This window comes from Carlito syrichta, unplaced genomic scaffold (assembly GCF_000164805.1).
Source record: "Carlito syrichta isolate Samal-C Ts95f unplaced genomic scaffold, Tarsius_syrichta-2.0.1 Scaffold296483, whole genome shotgun sequence".
Lineage (NCBI taxonomy): Eukaryota > Metazoa > Chordata > Mammalia > Primates > Tarsiidae > Carlito > Carlito syrichta.
In genome coordinates this window covers 17,375-35,091 of record NW_007240579.1, presented here as the reverse complement: position 1 = coordinate 35,091, position 17,717 = coordinate 17,375, and the positions used below count along the sequence as shown (strand labels likewise).

At 41.4% G+C, this 17,717-nt stretch overlaps 1 protein-coding gene across 1 annotated transcript in view; it reads left to right on the top strand.

The window, feature by feature from the left end:
* Nucleotides 1–17,717, top strand: part of LOC103256788 (coiled-coil domain-containing protein 129-like) — a gene marked incomplete at its 3' end in the record, with an annotated part of 32,615 nt that overhangs the window by 6,265 nt on the left and 8,633 nt on the right. Inside the window, exons 2-4 of the mRNA XM_008054550.2 lie at nucleotides 271–322; nucleotides 2,289–2,375; nucleotides 4,756–4,958. Of these exons, the coding sequence (XP_008052741.2) occupies nucleotides 271–322; nucleotides 2,289–2,375; nucleotides 4,756–4,958 (342 nt within the window). The remainder of the gene's footprint in view (nucleotides 1–270; nucleotides 323–2,288; nucleotides 2,376–4,755; nucleotides 4,959–17,717) is intronic.

The window sequence follows — 17,717 nt, the reverse complement described above, 5'->3', positions numbered from 1 at the left end:
AAAGTACCAATTATTCTATGAAACCTTTTGCTGACTGCTCCATTTACCACTGATTTCCCTCTTCATTGAGCAAGTACATTTTCTTCAAGTGCTTGTCACACAATTTAGCCATTAATTATATGCTATCTTGTTCACTTCAGAGATGCCTTGCTTTTCATGCCTATGCAACCCCGGATATGGAAATTCAGTTCTATGTTCATGTAGAGATAAGAAAGTCTTCCGTGAGATAAGAGGAAATTAAGTTCACCTCTACTTTTTTTGTTGTTGCAGTTTCTTTGAGTGAACAAGGAATGGTTCAAATGACTGTGAAAGACTACATGAGGTAGGTAGCAGAATCAGTGTTACTTCATGCCAGTTTTACAGCCATATCTTTGGTAAATTAAATAGAAGTAGAGAAATTTTTTAATATGCCACAGATCTTGGATCCTTGTGGAAGGTCAGTAGGTTAACCACAGTGCTTAGAATGTCTTCAACTTCTTTGAGAGTAATAGAGGTTTCTTACATGTCATAAAAGTGTGAGTAAATTAAATCAACAAATGCTGACTTGAGGAAATTTAATAAGAACATTTGCATAAATTATATTCTATTATAATATAAATGTTCATAAAAACCTTTTCATAAAGTAGTTGCATTCATATTTTCATTTTGCCAGTGTTATTAATTATCATCCTATTTACTGGGCAATACTATGTACTTTTTCCAATGTTATGTAGAAAGCAGTGAGAATCTCTAAATACAAGGGGAGACTAGGTCTCAAAGAGTGATGCTCAGAACTACAGCATCAGTATCACCTGAGAACATAATAGAAATGCAAACTCCCAAGCCTCCAGACCTACTGAACAGAAAATCTGGAAGGAGGTCTGGAAATCTATATTTTTGCAAGTCCTTCAGGTGATTTTTTGAGGCATGCTCTAGTTTAAGAGCCACTGGAACAGAATGAGTTCTTTGAAATTAGGACCTCTGATTTCCGTGTTTTTGTCATCCTTGTGTATTCAGAATAATTCCAACTAGTTGAAAACCAAATAAGTAGTGCTGTCTTCCTTCTACTCCTATCAATTCACACCTAAAATTCTGTTCATCGTAGTCTCTCCCACTTACAGGATTGGTTGTTTTTGCTACTTGTAGAATTGTAGAGTTATAAGGGATGACAAAAATCTCTCGGGCAGCTCTCATTTTGTCGAAGAAGAGAAAGAGAGCCAGGTCTAGTGAACACTTGTGCTCCGTGGCTTCATGAGAACAGTGACGACATGTAGATGCTCCTGGATCCAAGGCCAGGGCTGCTTCTGGGTGACTCTGTTAACATTACAGAATACAGTGTGACCCTCAAACCTAGAATGAAAAATAAATTCTGGCAGACCAGATACAAACTGAGGGGAGACAATAGGCGAAAAAGTATCTTCTTCCTCTCCTTAAGGCTCCCAGAAAGCTCAACTGTCTATTAACACCAGAGTTTTTTGGATACAGAGACACACACATTTTCAGCCTTAATGAAGAGAAACAATTAAAGAAGAGGCAGAGCCCAGCTATTCTTACTAATTGTGGATAGGACTAAGGCAATCTCAGTCATCCAAGTAAGTCTCCTTGGAACGTTGATATTTGCATTGTATTCTTTAATAGACTAGTTTTATGACCACTGGCTATTGGTGGGGGCTAGTAAATATGATCCATAGTATAGCTAAGCTGTATAAAATTGAACTATATTATAACGGGGTTCTATTCTCTTCAGAAGCGCTTTCTAGTGATTGTAATGAGGCCTATTGGAGAGAGTGATGCTCATTGTTCCAGTAGGAAAGAAGTTTACTGTTGCATGTGGATAGCTGCAGGAGCCCAGGAGAGAGCACTTACAGATCATTAACCATACGATATGAAGTCCTTCACTATTATGAGAATTAACGTGGCGACGCTTCAGTGACTGCTCGCTGTACTTCTTTTATCACATAATTTTAGCTTCTTCCCAAAAGTTGGTGCCTAGCAAAGCAAAGCTGTGTTCCTGAAAGGTTCCCCAATGATTTGCCATCTGTCAAAAGTGAGACATTCTGCCACCTTTATAATGAACACTAGCAGGCACCTAACACTTAAATTCTCACACCTTCTGTAACACAACACTCTCAAAAAGAGGAGCAACTCCTCTGTTGTGAGCTTACTCTTCTTCAAAGGCGTGGTCATTATGGGATTATTAGACTAAGAGGAAATGCAAATGTTTGTTCTGGAAGGAAAAGATTCTTAAGGACTTTCCAGGGGGCTATCTAAATCAATGCATCTCATTGTTGGTATTTTCCCAACTCTAGATCTCTGCATCAGTTTTCTGAAACTCCCACCCTCTCCAGAGGGACCAGTTTCAACTCTTGCCATTCTACTGCAAGTATACCACAAAGGTATGTAATTTCCAGGCACTTTTCATCTAGAGAAATCATTCTGTGCAACAATGGATTTCATGAAATTTTAAGCAGGCAACTTGTTGAATGAATGGATGACAGAATAAATTAAATATTTCCAAACTCCAACTTGCAACGATAATATAAAAGAGTTAGTAAAACTGGAACAGATTAAGTATCTATCAACAAAGAAATGGCCAAATAAGCAATTGGCTCATTCGTTTTATAGAATGCCATACATGTATAGGCAGAGATATACATACTAACTTAGAAACATCAAGTCACATATATATATTTTTGAGTTGGAGTCTCACTCCATAGCCCAGGTTGGAGTTCTGTGGCACACTCACAGCTACCCCAGCCTCGACCTGCTGGACTCCGGCAATCCTTCTGCCTCAGCCTTCCAAGTGGCCGGAAATCCAGGCGCGCACTACAAAACCCTGCTAATTTTTTGATTTATTGTAGAGATGAGGTCTCGCCAAGTTGCCCAGGCTGTTCTCAAACCCATGGGTTCAGGCAATCCTCTTACCTTGGCCTCCCAAAGTGCTGGGATTACAGGCTTGAGCCACTGCAAGCCACATTTTAAGGGGGAAAAGCAAAGTAAGATGCGACATGAAGTCTGTAAAGCATGTATATAACAACATAGGAAAATATCTGCAAGGATACACATAGATTTAGCAGGAAAGGGGTCAGGATTGGTGGGAGCTAAGGAGAGAGAGAGCCTTATGTGTAATGTTTTAATTTTTTAGCGAGATGAATATATTTCTGTAGTTCTTGAACAATTAAATATAACTTTAGAAGTTCATGATATTTTTATAATGATATAAAACTATGTTAAATGACAAATCAATCGATAAGACTGAAGCCTTTGTTTGTTTGGGACTATGTTTGGGACTATGTTTGTTCATTTTTGTGACATGGTTACCTAGCATAGAGCCTAGAACATGACAGATATTCTCCAAAATTTGTATAAATGGGTAGGATAAACATTAATCCAATAGATGATAATAGATGATATCTTTCATGCACAATTTAGATTTCTCACCAGAATTGTTTTCTACCTTGAACCTTTTTCATGTTAAGGTGTCTGTGTCAATTTAATCAAGTGATTGGCACTCCCGGTTCTCCAGTTAATTTCAATGATTAAGAAATCCAAACTGAACTACCTCTACTTTACATTATAAACTTTAGTAAATCTATTGTACTACATGGTGACCATAGTTAATAACTTATTGTGTATTTCAGAATTGCTAAAAGAGTAGATTTCTGTTCTCATCACAAAAATGTAAGATGGTAAGATGGTGAATATGTTAATTAGCTTGATTGAATCTTTCTACAGTGTATACATGGATCAAAACATCACATGGTACCTCATAAATGTCCATAATTATTGTTTGTTAATCAAAAATAAATCAATTAATTTTTTAAGAAAAGAAAGTGTGAAAGGTGATGCTGGTGGTGTCTGGTAAATGGGCCTGCCCAGTGAGATGATAGGTAGTTGTTGTTGAATGTGTGAATGACTAAATTAATGAACTGTAATTAATCCAATAAATAAGGACGTCAGGAAGTAAAAGTATCTAAAATATCTCAAATAGCTCATTAGTGTTACACAAAAAGAAAAGGCAAACAGAAACTTTAACAAAAGAGCTGAACAAACCTAGTAAAACCTTATTAAAGTTCTGATTCCCATAGAGTCTATGAAAAGATCCACAGGATAGTAACCCAGAAGCTCAGAAGTAACTTGGCATATATAAATATAATTTTCAGATAACTGATACTTATCACTTTAAGTGTCAAAGAGGACTAGAACAATTTGATACAAGCATTTTTTTGTTTCTCAGTCAAGTCCAAAAAAATACAGAATATATTTTAATTCTACCTACAGGGACTTAGAATCAATTAGTTGTAATCATTAGTCCTCGTATTCTACATTTGATGATATCCTTGACAGATTTATGTAGCTGAGGATGCCCTGGATGAATACGCTTTAAAAATATCCTTCTTTGAGTCTACTTTTTAAAGTTTTTTTTTCATGTTTCCTTTTTTGCCTTCAATAACCACTTCTTTGTGATTGTCAGTACACTGCCTCTGACTGACTTCTGTCCCTTGCCTTATCTCATTTAACATTTGCCTATTGTGAAATGAAAAGCCAATTAAATGAAGTTATAGTATTGGATGTAAAGTCTAGGCAAACAGTCCTTGAGTGGGGGTGTCAGACTGTCTTTTAGGTAAGTGTATATGAGCTCTAGCAAATGCAAATTTGTCTAGTCAGGTACCTTTTTTACTCAGCATTTGGAAGATTGGGTGTTTGAGGTGACTGGACAAAAAATGGCTTTGAGTTAACTGTTACTGGATAAAGATATTCATATTTTTTCCACAGCATTCCTGAATGGCTGGAATTTTGGGAAGACGATCCAGTGGAGATTCTCTTAGATCTGGGGTTTGGCGCTGATGAGCCAGACATCTGTACACAAATCCCAGTCAGATTCCTTAGTTGTAACTCAGCAGCCAGAGGAATCAACATCCGTGTTTTTCTTGAAGCTCAAAAGAACCGAATGGATGTTGAGAATCCTGACCTGTATGGTAAGTGAGGACCCTGTGGCATTTGCATCTCAGTAATGGCAATCAGTGGTCAGGTAGGCCTCAGCATTAAACCAGATGGGCGGGGGGATTGTGTGCAGTAGCATTCAACCCCTCTATTGCAGTGATTTAGAGCAGAGATTTGTTTCTTGATCATTCTATGTGTCTGATGCAGGTTGGTGTGCACGTTTGGAAAAAAGAAGTGTCTGTGCCATATTGTCTTCACTCAAGTACATGGCTTTCAGTCTGGGATCTCACTAGTGATAATGACAAGGAAAGGGTGGAAATGGAGAATGATACTCAGCTCTTGAAACTTCTACCCATAACTTGTACACGTCAGGTCTTTTCAGACTTCATTGGTCAAGATAAGTCACATGGCACACTTAACCCCAGGGGGTAGGAATGTGCCATCATACATATGCCCAGAAGAAGGAAAACTTGCAATATCAGTGAGCAGTTTTAATATATGCCTTAATCACCCACCCAGGAAGCAGAGAAGCCAGATTGGACAAGGTTCATCATAAATTATTAGGTAAAACCCCAATTTCCTCATCTATGAGACTTAGAACACTGTAACTTGCACCTTGAGCGTCATACTTCCAGATTTGTGGATTAACTGTGTCTAAACCTTATAGTTATCAGGCATACTGCTATATTTCCCTGACTAGTGGTCAATGAAATACTTTTCTATAGGATATTACCCTATAGGATGTTCTTAGGGTACATGTATTGTGCTCAAGTAAACGGAGGGAAAAGAAGCCTTGTATTCAACAGGTTTATTTACTGCAGGGTTTATTTACTATGCTGAGGTGCACATTCAGTCTCCTAGAAGGAATGCAGAGCATCAGCATTTCAAAACCATTTAAATACAAAAGGCCTCTTAGAGGAGCATCAAGAAATAGCTCTACTATGGAACAGAATTTGAAAAATTCTCAATGGGAAAAATGACAAAATTTTGTTTCTGAAATAAATTATTTTAAATAAATAAATCCACTGAAAGGAAAGTCAAGTGAGACAGAGTCTCTTTCTCAAACTTATATCTGGCCAGAGACTTCACATGGATATCTCATTGTAGTTACTGTTTCTCCTGCTTTCACATGAGTGAAATTGATCTCAAAATATCAGCTATGAGATGTTTTTGAAAAGAGTACATAAAGCTGAAAGTGTTGCAATGTAATGTTTCTCTATTTTCCAGAAACAATGAATATAGTTCTGTTATCTCCTCTTTGAAGCAGCACAGAGAAGTGCTTTGATCAATTATTTGGGGAGAATAATAGCACTTACCAATATCTGAGCAGTGTTTGAGCTGATCTATGAAGTTAACATTTTACAAATGAAGTTGACTCATGGATTATAGAGGAACTAGTAGTTAGCCCTTGATCTTGTGATCCCAGGTCTACTCTTATTTCTATTACTGAGCACTTTTGATTCAAGAAAGCTGAGAAGGTCAAATGTAAAGCAAGTGAAAGGGTCAGCTGGGGCAAGGTGGGCCAGAGACAGTGCTGGGACAGTGGGAATAATGGAAGATTACAACTAAGTAAGAAAGAAGTAAAGTTTATTATTCACCTTTCACAAATTGGATAGGGGACTGACATGCAGAGGCCTCGAAGGGCCACAAAATGGGTATATTTAAGGGCTTTTGGGGAGGAGAGAGTGCAGCAGTTCTTGGTGGAACCTCCAGAAATGTTAGGATTGTCTCGCTGGGCTATCAAAATATGTTAGGGTCACTTTCCCAGCGGGACCTCCAAATGTTACGTCAGGGAAGCTGGGGGTGTGAGTGTCTGGGGTGCAATCCAATACCACATGAAAGGTGCAGAGAATTGCAAAGAAGTTAGATTAGAAAATATAGTTTATTTAAAGTAAATTAGTGAGAGAGAGAGAAAGAGAAGATTTACCTTCCCAACATCAGGGAGGGGGCCAAAGCCAGGCAGCATGGCAACACTCATGGCTCAAAGAGCACATGGCCACACCAGAGTCTAGCAAGGCAATGGCCAATGTCTGCTTATGGTTGAATCCTTTTAACCATTCCCCTTGATGGGGGAAGATCATTAAGGTGATTGGGTTGTGGTCTGCTCCAAGTTATCACAAAGGGTAGTGGGTTAGTGGGTGAGTGACATGATTGCTACCATGGTGAGGTCTATCACATAGATCACAAAGGACTGATTAGGTTAACTTGGAGATTTGACATTTGCAATCCGCAAACTCCTTGACCAAAGATGGTCTTATTATCACTTCTATGGCTTTGACCTTCTGCCTTGACAAGGAACCTGAAAGTTTACTATAGATTATTATGCTAAATCATGAATTGAAAGGTTGGGCTGTCCTGGTCTTGCATCTGATGGAGATTTGCCAAGAGGGTGGGATAGGCTGCCACTTGGCCTGCAGTAATGGCTATGCTGAAGTAAAAAGACAAAACTAAGAATAAGCTAAGTTTCTTCTAGGATTCTATAGGTATCTCCTTTCAACAAGCAATAATAAAGCAAGTTGGCTGTTTAAAAGATACAATGGAAAATTATGTCTCATTCAAAGTCAGTACAAAAGGTTTAAACTTGGGGGATGAGAATCAATTAGTCTGTTGTTCAATCTACCCAAAGGCAAAGGCAAATATAAAAGAATACTCATCCAACACTTCAGACTATTGTGTTCTCTGAATTGACTTAACCAATTAAATTGATAGGTTTTTGTCTTAGTATAAATATAAAAACTTGCTATGAATAGATGTAAGGCAATCATAAAAGCTGAATTGTGACTCAATTATACCCTATGGCTTACAAAAGAGATTTAATTTCAGCTACAGATTAATTTAAAGGGGCAATATAATCAGAATTATTTGGAAATATCTAGAACCCAAGATTTCTTATAGATCTTGAAAAAATATCACAGTTCTCTGTGAAAAATGCATCTTTTTTTTTTTTTTTGGAGTAGGATGATTAGTCAATATCTTCTCCTTTCAGTTGAAGGATACAAGTAGACATAAGGATATGCTCATGGAAGATTCGGTAGCATTGCTGTGATGGTGCAAACAACACAAAAGAAGACCACATTCTTGCCCACATATGTGGTCCTTGACCATTTACTGAGTTATACAGCACCCCATGCCATAATGGCTTGGGGGGGTGGTTGCATAGAAGGTTATATGCAGTAAAGACAACATATTTTTTCTGTTACCGCAGTTTTACTAATATTATCTTGGTATACTAAAAATATTATTCACCGTTTTTGTCAAACTCACAAAATGTCCCCAGATTAGCCCCTACTGTGTTAGGACTCTCCAATGTGCTAATTAAGAAAGTACTGCACTTGAATATTACCTGGATTATTGAGAACAGATCATTGAGATAGCTTACTGTTGAGGGAAAACAGAGAGACCATGACACCGAGGCTATTTTAGGAAGCAGCATTTTATTAGCACTGGCGCGATTCAGTGAGCTAATGCTCCAAGGTTGAACCACCCAGAGAAAGAGGAGAGGGGTTTTATGTGTTAGTTTAGGTAAGGGAGGGGTTGGGTTGTATGGCTATACATTTTTCTTTGGAATTTGTGAAGTAGTATTTAGCAAAACCATATTTTCAAAGAACAAATTGTTTCTAGGATATACATGACAAGCAGGAGTTGTAAACTGATAACTTCACAAAGAAAAGATGTGGGGGTTGTGAAATGATTACTATCTTGCACTTACAGGAAAATGGCTTGTGGCTATTTGGTTTTCTCACATGCCATATCTAGCAGGTTTGGAGCTTGCAGGTTGGTTTTTAAAAAAGGAATAATTTTAACTGTTTTTAGCCCCTCTCTGCCACATTTCCCCCTTTGATGTTTGACACTTCATGGGTTAGAGAGCATCATCTTCAATTTGGTGCATTAACATTACGTGGGCCACAATTTTTCGCTCAACAACTGTTTCCACAAACTTAGAGGTGGAGTTCATAATTACTGGGGCTATGCAAGGGAGGATAAGACAGGATCTCACAATAGGATTGCAGATTCAGTAATGTACTTAAATCCCCCCAGACACGAGAACATGTTTTCAAACCAATTGTCAATTTTTATGCCAGGCCGTTTTTGTACTGGGCCGTGGAAGCTTTTTAATATTGGTGGCTATATCAGTTATAGGCTTTACTATTATCATCTATTTGCAAACAATAGTCAGAGGTATTAAATTTACCACATACTCCCCCTTCTTCTGCTAGCAGGTAGTCCAAAGCTAAGCAGTTCTGATAAATGGTGGCGCACATTTGGGCTTATAGTTGAGCAGCAAACTCAAAAGCTGTGGTTGTTTGATTAGTTATAATTTCCAAGACAGCTTGTAACCTGATAATGTGAATTAACATATATATAAGTGAGTGGTATCCCCAACTTCCATCTTGTGCTCACATGGCTGGGCCATTAAGTATTTATAATTCTCTGGGGTGGCCATTCATCATCTTTCCAAACCTGGGTCCTTCCTATACTAAGAGTTTGATCAAGAGATCGAGCATCCTGAGGTTTAAGGCTCTCATAAAAGGGGATGTCCAGTTCATCTCCCTTTGGGTTAGGCAGAAGGAAAAATCCTGGCTGGATTATTCCTATGGTACACGTGCCTTTCCACAGTGCTGGGAGTTGGGTATATGCAACCTTTTCATATATCTAAAATAGCCCTTTGGGGGCTTCCCAGAGGTCTGGATTTACAGAGGACAGTTCTGAATTTATAAGTCCAGCTTTAACTTATAACAGGGATCCTTGAAACAGGTTAGCTTGTACAGGGGATAGTACTGTACAGTTACTTATAGTTTGGGTGAGAAAAGTACATTGAGAAGATTTAGTTGCATAAGCAGGTGCCCAATACCAAACAGACCTTGTTGGTCACTAGGATTGGTGGGTTGAATTCCAGTATAATATTCTTTTGCAAGGAGTTTTTCCTACCCATTGAGTGTAAGCAGAGCCTGTTCTGCTTAAGCAGTCTTCTCCAATTATTTTTGAGGAGAGGACCCATTTTGGGGGTAGGATGTCTGTTCTGACAGTTACAGAACTGTTCCATTGAAGGAGCTGGTATGCATCAAGACTAGTTCCTTTTCAAGGCCACTCTTCAGTCATTAGGGCTCCTCCACATAACCAACAATTGGTGACACCAAGTGTCCGGTCTATGCTTTCAGTCAAATTTATAAACAAAATTTTATAAAATTTTGGCCTACTTCCCATGGTTGAGGGAAGGGAGTTACCTTTGGCTGTTGGGTAGCTGGGGGAGTTATAAATTGCACAACTTCTTTAAGTAGTTTCTCGGCTTTGGATGCAGGAGTGAGATTCCAACAAACCCAATTTGTGCTTCCAAAGGTGCTACAAGCTATAATACCAGCTTTAGTGTACTGGTAGCTCTGTTTTGATAATCCAGTAAAGTACAGCTGGCCATGATGGGTACAGATATGTTTGTCAGTATAACAAATTTTTGACTGGGATGAATAACGATGCAAGACTTTTACATCTGGCCAGATAGTTTCTATACATTTACATGCTGGGTGTGTGGGGGAAGCAATAGACACCCAAATTAGGCAGAAGTACATAAAAGCACAAGAAAGCTTCCTATTATAAGAAAGAACAGAAATGCTAGTGAGACCTTTTCCCAATATGTCCAATTTGTAGGGGTCGACTCTGCCAGTCCTATAGCAAATACCACGACAAACAGTATAGCAACTGGCAAATACAAAGGCTTATCAGTAAGGTGTTGATTCCTTCGAGTCCTCAAGCTTCTGCCATGCATAGATCAGCCAGTGTCCAGGGTGTAACTGAAGCAAGGCCGATGGATCCTTAAACTTCAGCCATGCGCAGACTAGCCAGCCCCAGAGTGGCTAGAGCAGGGCTTGGGGAATCCATTTTGGGTTTTCCGTTGGTCTTAGTGACTTTCCAGGGGGTCAGCTAAGGGGAGCCCATGGATTTGTGGCGTACTCCCAGTCCTGGGAGGCAGGTTTAACTCTACTGTAATGGATCCAGGGAACTATTTTGGCTACTTTGACTGCAGTTGGGGTAGACAAAAGGATAGTAAATGGGCCCTCAAGAGGGGTTTTAGAGGCTGTACATTCCATTCTTTTACCCATACCATATCACCTGGTTTAAAAGAATGGTCATCGGTAGTTAAACTAATTGGTAGCTGTTGTCTGACTTGATAATGGATGGCATTTAAAGCTGAACCTAAGGCTTGCATTTGTTGTTTTAGAGTAAGTTTTCCTAACTCCTTTAAGTCTTCTTGTATGCCCTTAACAAGAGGGGGGTGGCCACCCATAAAGGATTTCAAAAGACAAGAAACCTGTTTGTTTTATGGGGCTAGACCTTACCCTTAGAAGGACTATTGGCAGAAGCTGGACCCGGCCTAAATGAGTTTCTTGGCATAACTTAGTTATGATTTTAAGATCTGATTCATTTGCTCCACCTCTCCTGAATTTTGTGGCCTGTAGGCTGTATGGAGCTTTCATTTGATTTGCAGTCCTCTTGTCATTAACTGTACTACCTCGGCTACAAATGCTGTTCCATTATCCGATCCTATAGTGATCAGGAGTTCAAATCGAGGAATGAGTTCTTTTAAAAGGAGTTGGATCGCTTCGGTGGCTTTCTCTGTCCTTGTGGGAAAGGCCTCAACCCATTCCGAGATAGTACACACAAAAACAAAGTGATATATGTAGACTCAGCAGCATGGGAGTTCTGTAAAATCCACGATAAGATTCTCAAAGGGTGTTCCGCCCCCCCTCCCCCAACATGCTGCACTCCTGGGGAGACTGAATTCCTGCCGCGGGTTATTTTGAGTAAAATTACACATTATTCACAGACTACCCATGCTATACTGGAGAGTCAGGGGACATAGAAGTACTTACTGAGGGTATTTTCAAGAGCGGTCAGTCCCACTGTGTGTCCCTTGGTGAAATTGCCTGACAAATGCTGGAGCCAATGATTTTGGAATTGCTATTCAGCCGTCTTGAAATTTCCACCATCCAGCTTGTAAGTAGTGTCCCATTTCAGTTTCAAACCATGTTTTCTCATTTAGCATATAGCAAGGGTTAGGAAGCAGCGCCATGGTTATTGTAGTCATTTTGACAGTTTCTCTTGTTGCTGCAAGCTTTGCTTCTTTTTTTGTTTTGTTTTGTTTTTGAGTTGGAGTCTCACTCTGTCGCCCAGATGGGAGTGCAGTAGCCGCTCCCAGCCACTGCAGCCTCGACCTGCTCGGCTAAGCTTTGCTTCTTGATATGCTTTGCAATTTCCTTTGGCAGCTATCACATTTCCCTTTTGATGCCCTCTGCAGTGTTTGACTGCTACCTCTTTTGGTGCCCATACTGTGTTTAGTAGTTCTAGAATTTCATTGTCATATTTTATGTCTTGTCCCCTTGAATTGATTAAACCTCTCTCCTTGTATAAGGCCCCGTGCACGTGCAAGGTAGTAAAAGCATACTTGTAGTCTATATAGATATTAGCACGTAGCCCTGCGGCTAGCTGAAGTGCTCAAGTGAAAGCAATGTGTTCTGTTTTTTGTGCTGAAGTTCCTAGCGGCAGAGGTTTCGCCTCGATCGTGGAGTTTAAAGTTACCACTGAATAGCCTGCAAAGCGCTCTCCCTCCTGTTTGAAACTGCTCCCATCCGTGAAATATTCAACTTCAGGGTCCCTGAGGGGCTGGTCTGTTAAATCTGGACAGCTAGAGAACACTTTACTTAGTATTGTAATGCAATAATGGTCTGACTGTCCTGGCTCTATAGGTAGTAAGGTTGTCGGATTTAGGGTCTTTTCCACCTCTAGGCAAATGCATGGGTTTTCACACAGCATTCCCTGATATTTGACCATTCTAGCATTGGTTAGCCAATATTGCCCCTTGTATTCCATTAAATTTATCACAGCATGAGGCAGCCTGACAATTAGGTATTGTCCTATAGTTAATTTGTCAGTTTCTGTTATCAGGAGTGCTGTGGCTGCCAGAATTCGTAAATAAGCCCTGAGCCACAGAATCTAGCTGTTTGGATAAATATGCCACGAGTCTATGCCATGACCCTAGCATTTGAGTCAAGACCCCTACTGCAGTGTCAACACGTTCATGCATGTATAAAAAGAAAGGCTTAGTCACATCTGGGAGTCCCAGACCAGGCGCATTGATAAGGGTCTGTTTAATTTGTTCAAAGGCCTGTTGCTGAACTTTTTCCCATAGCAGAGGCTCCTGTTCACCCCCTCCATGTGGCTTCATAGAGGGTTTTTGCCATGATGGAGAAGTTAGGTATTCAAATTCTACAGAACCCCATGGCCTCCAGAAACTCCCAGATTTGAGGCCAGGTAGTTGGGACTAGAATTGAATACACCACCTGTTTTCTTTCAGGGCCAAGTTGGCATTGGTCTTGGGACAAATAAAACCTAGATACCTTTTTCCTGACACATTTGGGTTTCTTTCTTGTAACCCACCTTCCACAGAAGGGTGAGCAGTTGTGTCCCTTGCATACAGTTTTCCTGGGCTGGTGCTGCTTACAGTGAGTCATCTACATACTGGAGCAAGGTACAGCCACACTAGTTTGTGGAAAGGCTTTTAAATCTGAGGATAGTGCCCTATCAAAGATGGTTGGAGAATTCTTGAATCCTTGGGGCAGCCAGGTTCAAGTTAACTGTCCCTTGGTGCTATTTGTTGGGTCCTCCCATTGAAAAGTGAAGATCAGCTGGCTGCTTAGGACCAGGTGATGCAGAAAAAAGTGTCCTTAAGGTCCAAGCAGGTGAAGAAAGCTGCCTCAGCATAGATGAGACCCAGTAGAGTATACGGGTTTGGGACGACAGGGTGTAGAGTGGCCGCAACCTGGTTTACGGCTTGCAAGTCTTGAACTGGTCAGTAGTCATCCGTGTCTGGTTTCTGCACCGGCAACAGAGGTATATTCCAAGCAGACTGACAAACCTGGAGGATTTCATAAAGCAAGAGCCTCTCCAGGTACTTGTAGATTCCTATTTGTGCTTTGTGTGGGATGAAGTACTGCCTCTGATGGACCAGCTCAACCCCTGGCTTTAGTTCCACAATCATGGGGGGTATATTTCTTGCCAGTCCTGGAGGATTGTCCTCTGCCCACACTCCCGGTACTCGAAGTGGCAGCTCTGGAGATTTTTGTGAGGCCTCCGTTAGGCTGTAGAGCTGACATTCCTCTTCCCAGGGGACAGTGAGGGTCATGATTTTAGCCTCTGGGCCTCTTAATCTCAGAGTTATGTGATCAGGAGAATCAAAGGTTATCTGAGCTCGAAGCTTTCCCGGGAGGTGTCATCCCATTAAGGCTCCAGGGCAATCTGGGAGATACAGGAACTCTTGGTCACTGACTGTGCAGCATCACGGCGCTGTGAAGGGATGCCTGGCTTGATGCCTAGTGACTTCCATAACATTAACTCATTTTTGGGAGAAGGTACCTATAGGCTGGGTGATCATGGAGTGTTCAGCTCCTGTGTTGACCATGAAGTTTATACGTTGGTCCCCTACTTTTATCATGTTAGGAGCTAGTGGGTCCTGTTGATAAGTGAAGCCTTGTGGGTCATTTTTTTGGTTGGGCTTCCTCATCAGCTATTCGTTGGGGGCATTCCAGTGGCCTTCTTGGTAACAATAGGCACATTGGTTTCTCCCTAACTTCATAGGGGGTTGTGATGTCCCTTCTGTAGGCTGACAGATGGGGTTCAGGGGTCCCTGGACAGGCTGAGGCAGTCCAGGCCTCACTCTGGGAAACTGTCAACCTGGCTGTCTTCTTCCCCAACCTCTGCCTCTGTTTCCTCCCAGTGGGCCTATTATCTGGTGTCCCACTATGGCAGCAGCAAGCATGGCCATTTTCTTTTTCTGACCTTGGTCTGCCTCTTATTGGGCCTTTTTATCTCAGTTAATGAACACTTTAGTAGCAACTTCTAGCAACTGACAAACATTCATTCCAGCAAAGCCCTCTAGTTTTTGTAGCTTATGTCAGATATCTCCCTGGGACTGTCCAACAAAAGTTGCATTTACCATACGCTGATATTCAGTTGCCTCTGGATCAAAGAGGGTATATAATTGAAAGGCTTCACAGAGTGTCTCATAGAATTGGCTTAGACTCTCGTCAGCTCCCTGGAACACCGCAGAGACCTTGCTCATGTTTATGGCCTTTTCCCCTCCTTCTCTCTTACCTCCTAGGAGGGCCTTCTGATACTGTTCAAGCATTTTGCAGCCCCTGGTTATTGTTGAGGTCCCATTGGGGGTCCTCCTCTGGGAACTGATTTTGGGCATATGCCTGGGTATTGAGTGCTCCAGCCAGGGCATGTTCCTCTAGACATTTTATAGCCCCCTGTGTAATTCTCTGACACTCCTCAGTATTGAATAGCATGAGGAGGAGTTGAAAGCAGTTCACCCAGGTTGGCCTCTGGGTCTGGATAATGGACTGTATTAAGTCAATCATAGCTGAGGCTTTTTTGTGAAGGACTTCATATGATTTTTCCAATTCAGGAGGTCTGTGGTGGTGAAAGGCTTGTACAGAAATGTGCATTGCCCACCTTGGATCTGGCTTTCTTGATCATAATAAATAGGTCCCCTAGTCTCCCTCAGTGGCAGCTGGAAGGCACCACGACATTCTCCTGATGTGAAGTTAGACATGCATTCTGGCAGCTGCTTTCTGGGTGGGGTGTGGGGAGTCAGAACAGGTGGTTCAGGTGTGGTCTCTGATTGTTTAAGAGACATACTAGGCTGAGGGGTGCATTCCAATTGTGAGCCCCTAACAGCAGCTGGTGCCATTGGAGCAGATGGCAATGGTGGGTAGACTGGAGAATAAGGTGGTGGGATTTCTGGTTCATCAGCCAACACCAGCTTGTCAGTCAACTCAGCAGACTCTGATGGGCATTTGGACTGAGCTGTTTTGAGGGCTACCATAATTTTGCAATTATCTTCCCAGCAAGACTTTAGCCAAGAGGGCCATGCAAGGACCACATTCTGCCAACAGTCGATGTAAGAGAATTGGTCTGGGTGACCTGGTCCTCCTACTATAATTCTGTATACCCTCCTAATGGTTCTTGTATCTAAGGATCCCTCTGGTGGCCATCCAACCCTGAAAGAGGGCCAATCTATTTCACAGAATGTACAGAGCTTTCTCTGAGACAATTTGACACCATAACAATCTCCACAGAAACATTTGACAGAGTTCTTAAGCATACAATAAAGAGTGGTATTCTTACTTTGGTTTCCACCCATTTTCTCCCCCTAGCAGACGGCAAGCACACACAAATGAGGAAACGGGGATATGGGAAACAGCTGCTTTGTCCTCCTCCAGTCGTACCCCTTGTAGAGATATTTCAGACACCTCTTAGCAATTGGCAGGTTGGCCCCAACCCAGACCAACCCTATGATGGGATTGGGGCCGCCCTCAGCTGTATGATGTCGTCACTGGCTTAGATCAGGACTTAACACTCACTTTGGCCCATTGGCCAGGTCAGAACCCTTCCACTCTCCATCTCATTCACGTGCAATCACACAGCACATTCTCCAATCCTAGGAGTCAATGAGTTTGTCATGAGACAGTGTTTCCTTCCACTGCCTTTCAGTCCTTTCTGTCAGACTGGAGACTACTGGTAGACTAGGAGGTGATCAAGCTCCCCTTCTGCCATCTGCTGGCAGGTCTAAGCAAAGGCCCTTGTTCTTACCCTTTCCATTGGGTGTTTTTCCTCATGCCAGTTCCTGCACCTCTTTTGGGTCCCTGTTGTGCTCTCGAGATCTGAATCTTGGTGTGCTGGGTGGAGTATCTCTCCTATGGATCAAAAGGTCCACTGCCCGCCAGGTGAGATTGCCTCTCTCATTGCTCTGGGGATACCCCAATGACAAAGGAGGTGGAACACACAGTCTCCAAACTGTTTCCCAACCAGTGCACCAAAAAATGTTGCAGGAAAACAGAGAGACTGTGACACTGAGGCTTTCTTAGGAAGCAGCACTTTATTAGTGCCGGCACAACTCAGTGGGCTAATGCTCCAAGGCTGAACCACCTGGAGAAAGAGGAGAGGGGTTTTATATGTTAGTTTAGGTAAGGGAGGGGGTGAGGTTATGGCTATACATTTTTCTTTGGAATTTGGAAAGTTGTATTTAACAAAACCAGATTTTCAAAGAACAAATTGTTTCCAGGATATACATGACAAGCAGGGGTTGTAAACTAATAACTTCACAAAGAGAGAATGCAGGGTAAGGTTGTGAATTGATTACTATCTTGTACTTACAGGAAAGTGGCTTGTGGCTATTTGGTTTTCTCATGTCCTATATCTAGCAGGTTTGGAGCTTGCAGGTTGATTTTTTTTTTTTTTTTTTTTTTTTTTCATTAATCAGTAGTTTTTATTATGGTTTTGGGGGGTACAGTTAAGGGTAGGTGTACAATGACGTTTCATTCAGGCACCCTGTAGATAAGAAGAGTTTTCCCATCCCCCGACAGATATTTGCTACTGTTAATCCCATCCCCCTCCCCCCCGTAGTTTCCCAGTACCATCCGTCATTTTCTCATAGTATTGCATTGGATGTTCAAGGTCCATTATATGAGTGAGAACATGTGATATTCGGATTTTTGTTTTTGTGAGAGGTCACTCAGTATTATAGACTCTAGTTCCATCCAGGTTGCAGCGAAATTCATGATTTTGTTCTTTTTTATGGCTGCGTAGTATTCCATCGTGTATATGTACCACATTTTTTTAATCCAGTCCTCTTTTGATGGGCAGCATGGTTGTTTCCAGGTTCTTGCTATTGTGAACAATGCTGCGATAAACATACGTGTGCAGGTATCTTTTTTTATAGAGTGATTTGTGTTCTTCAG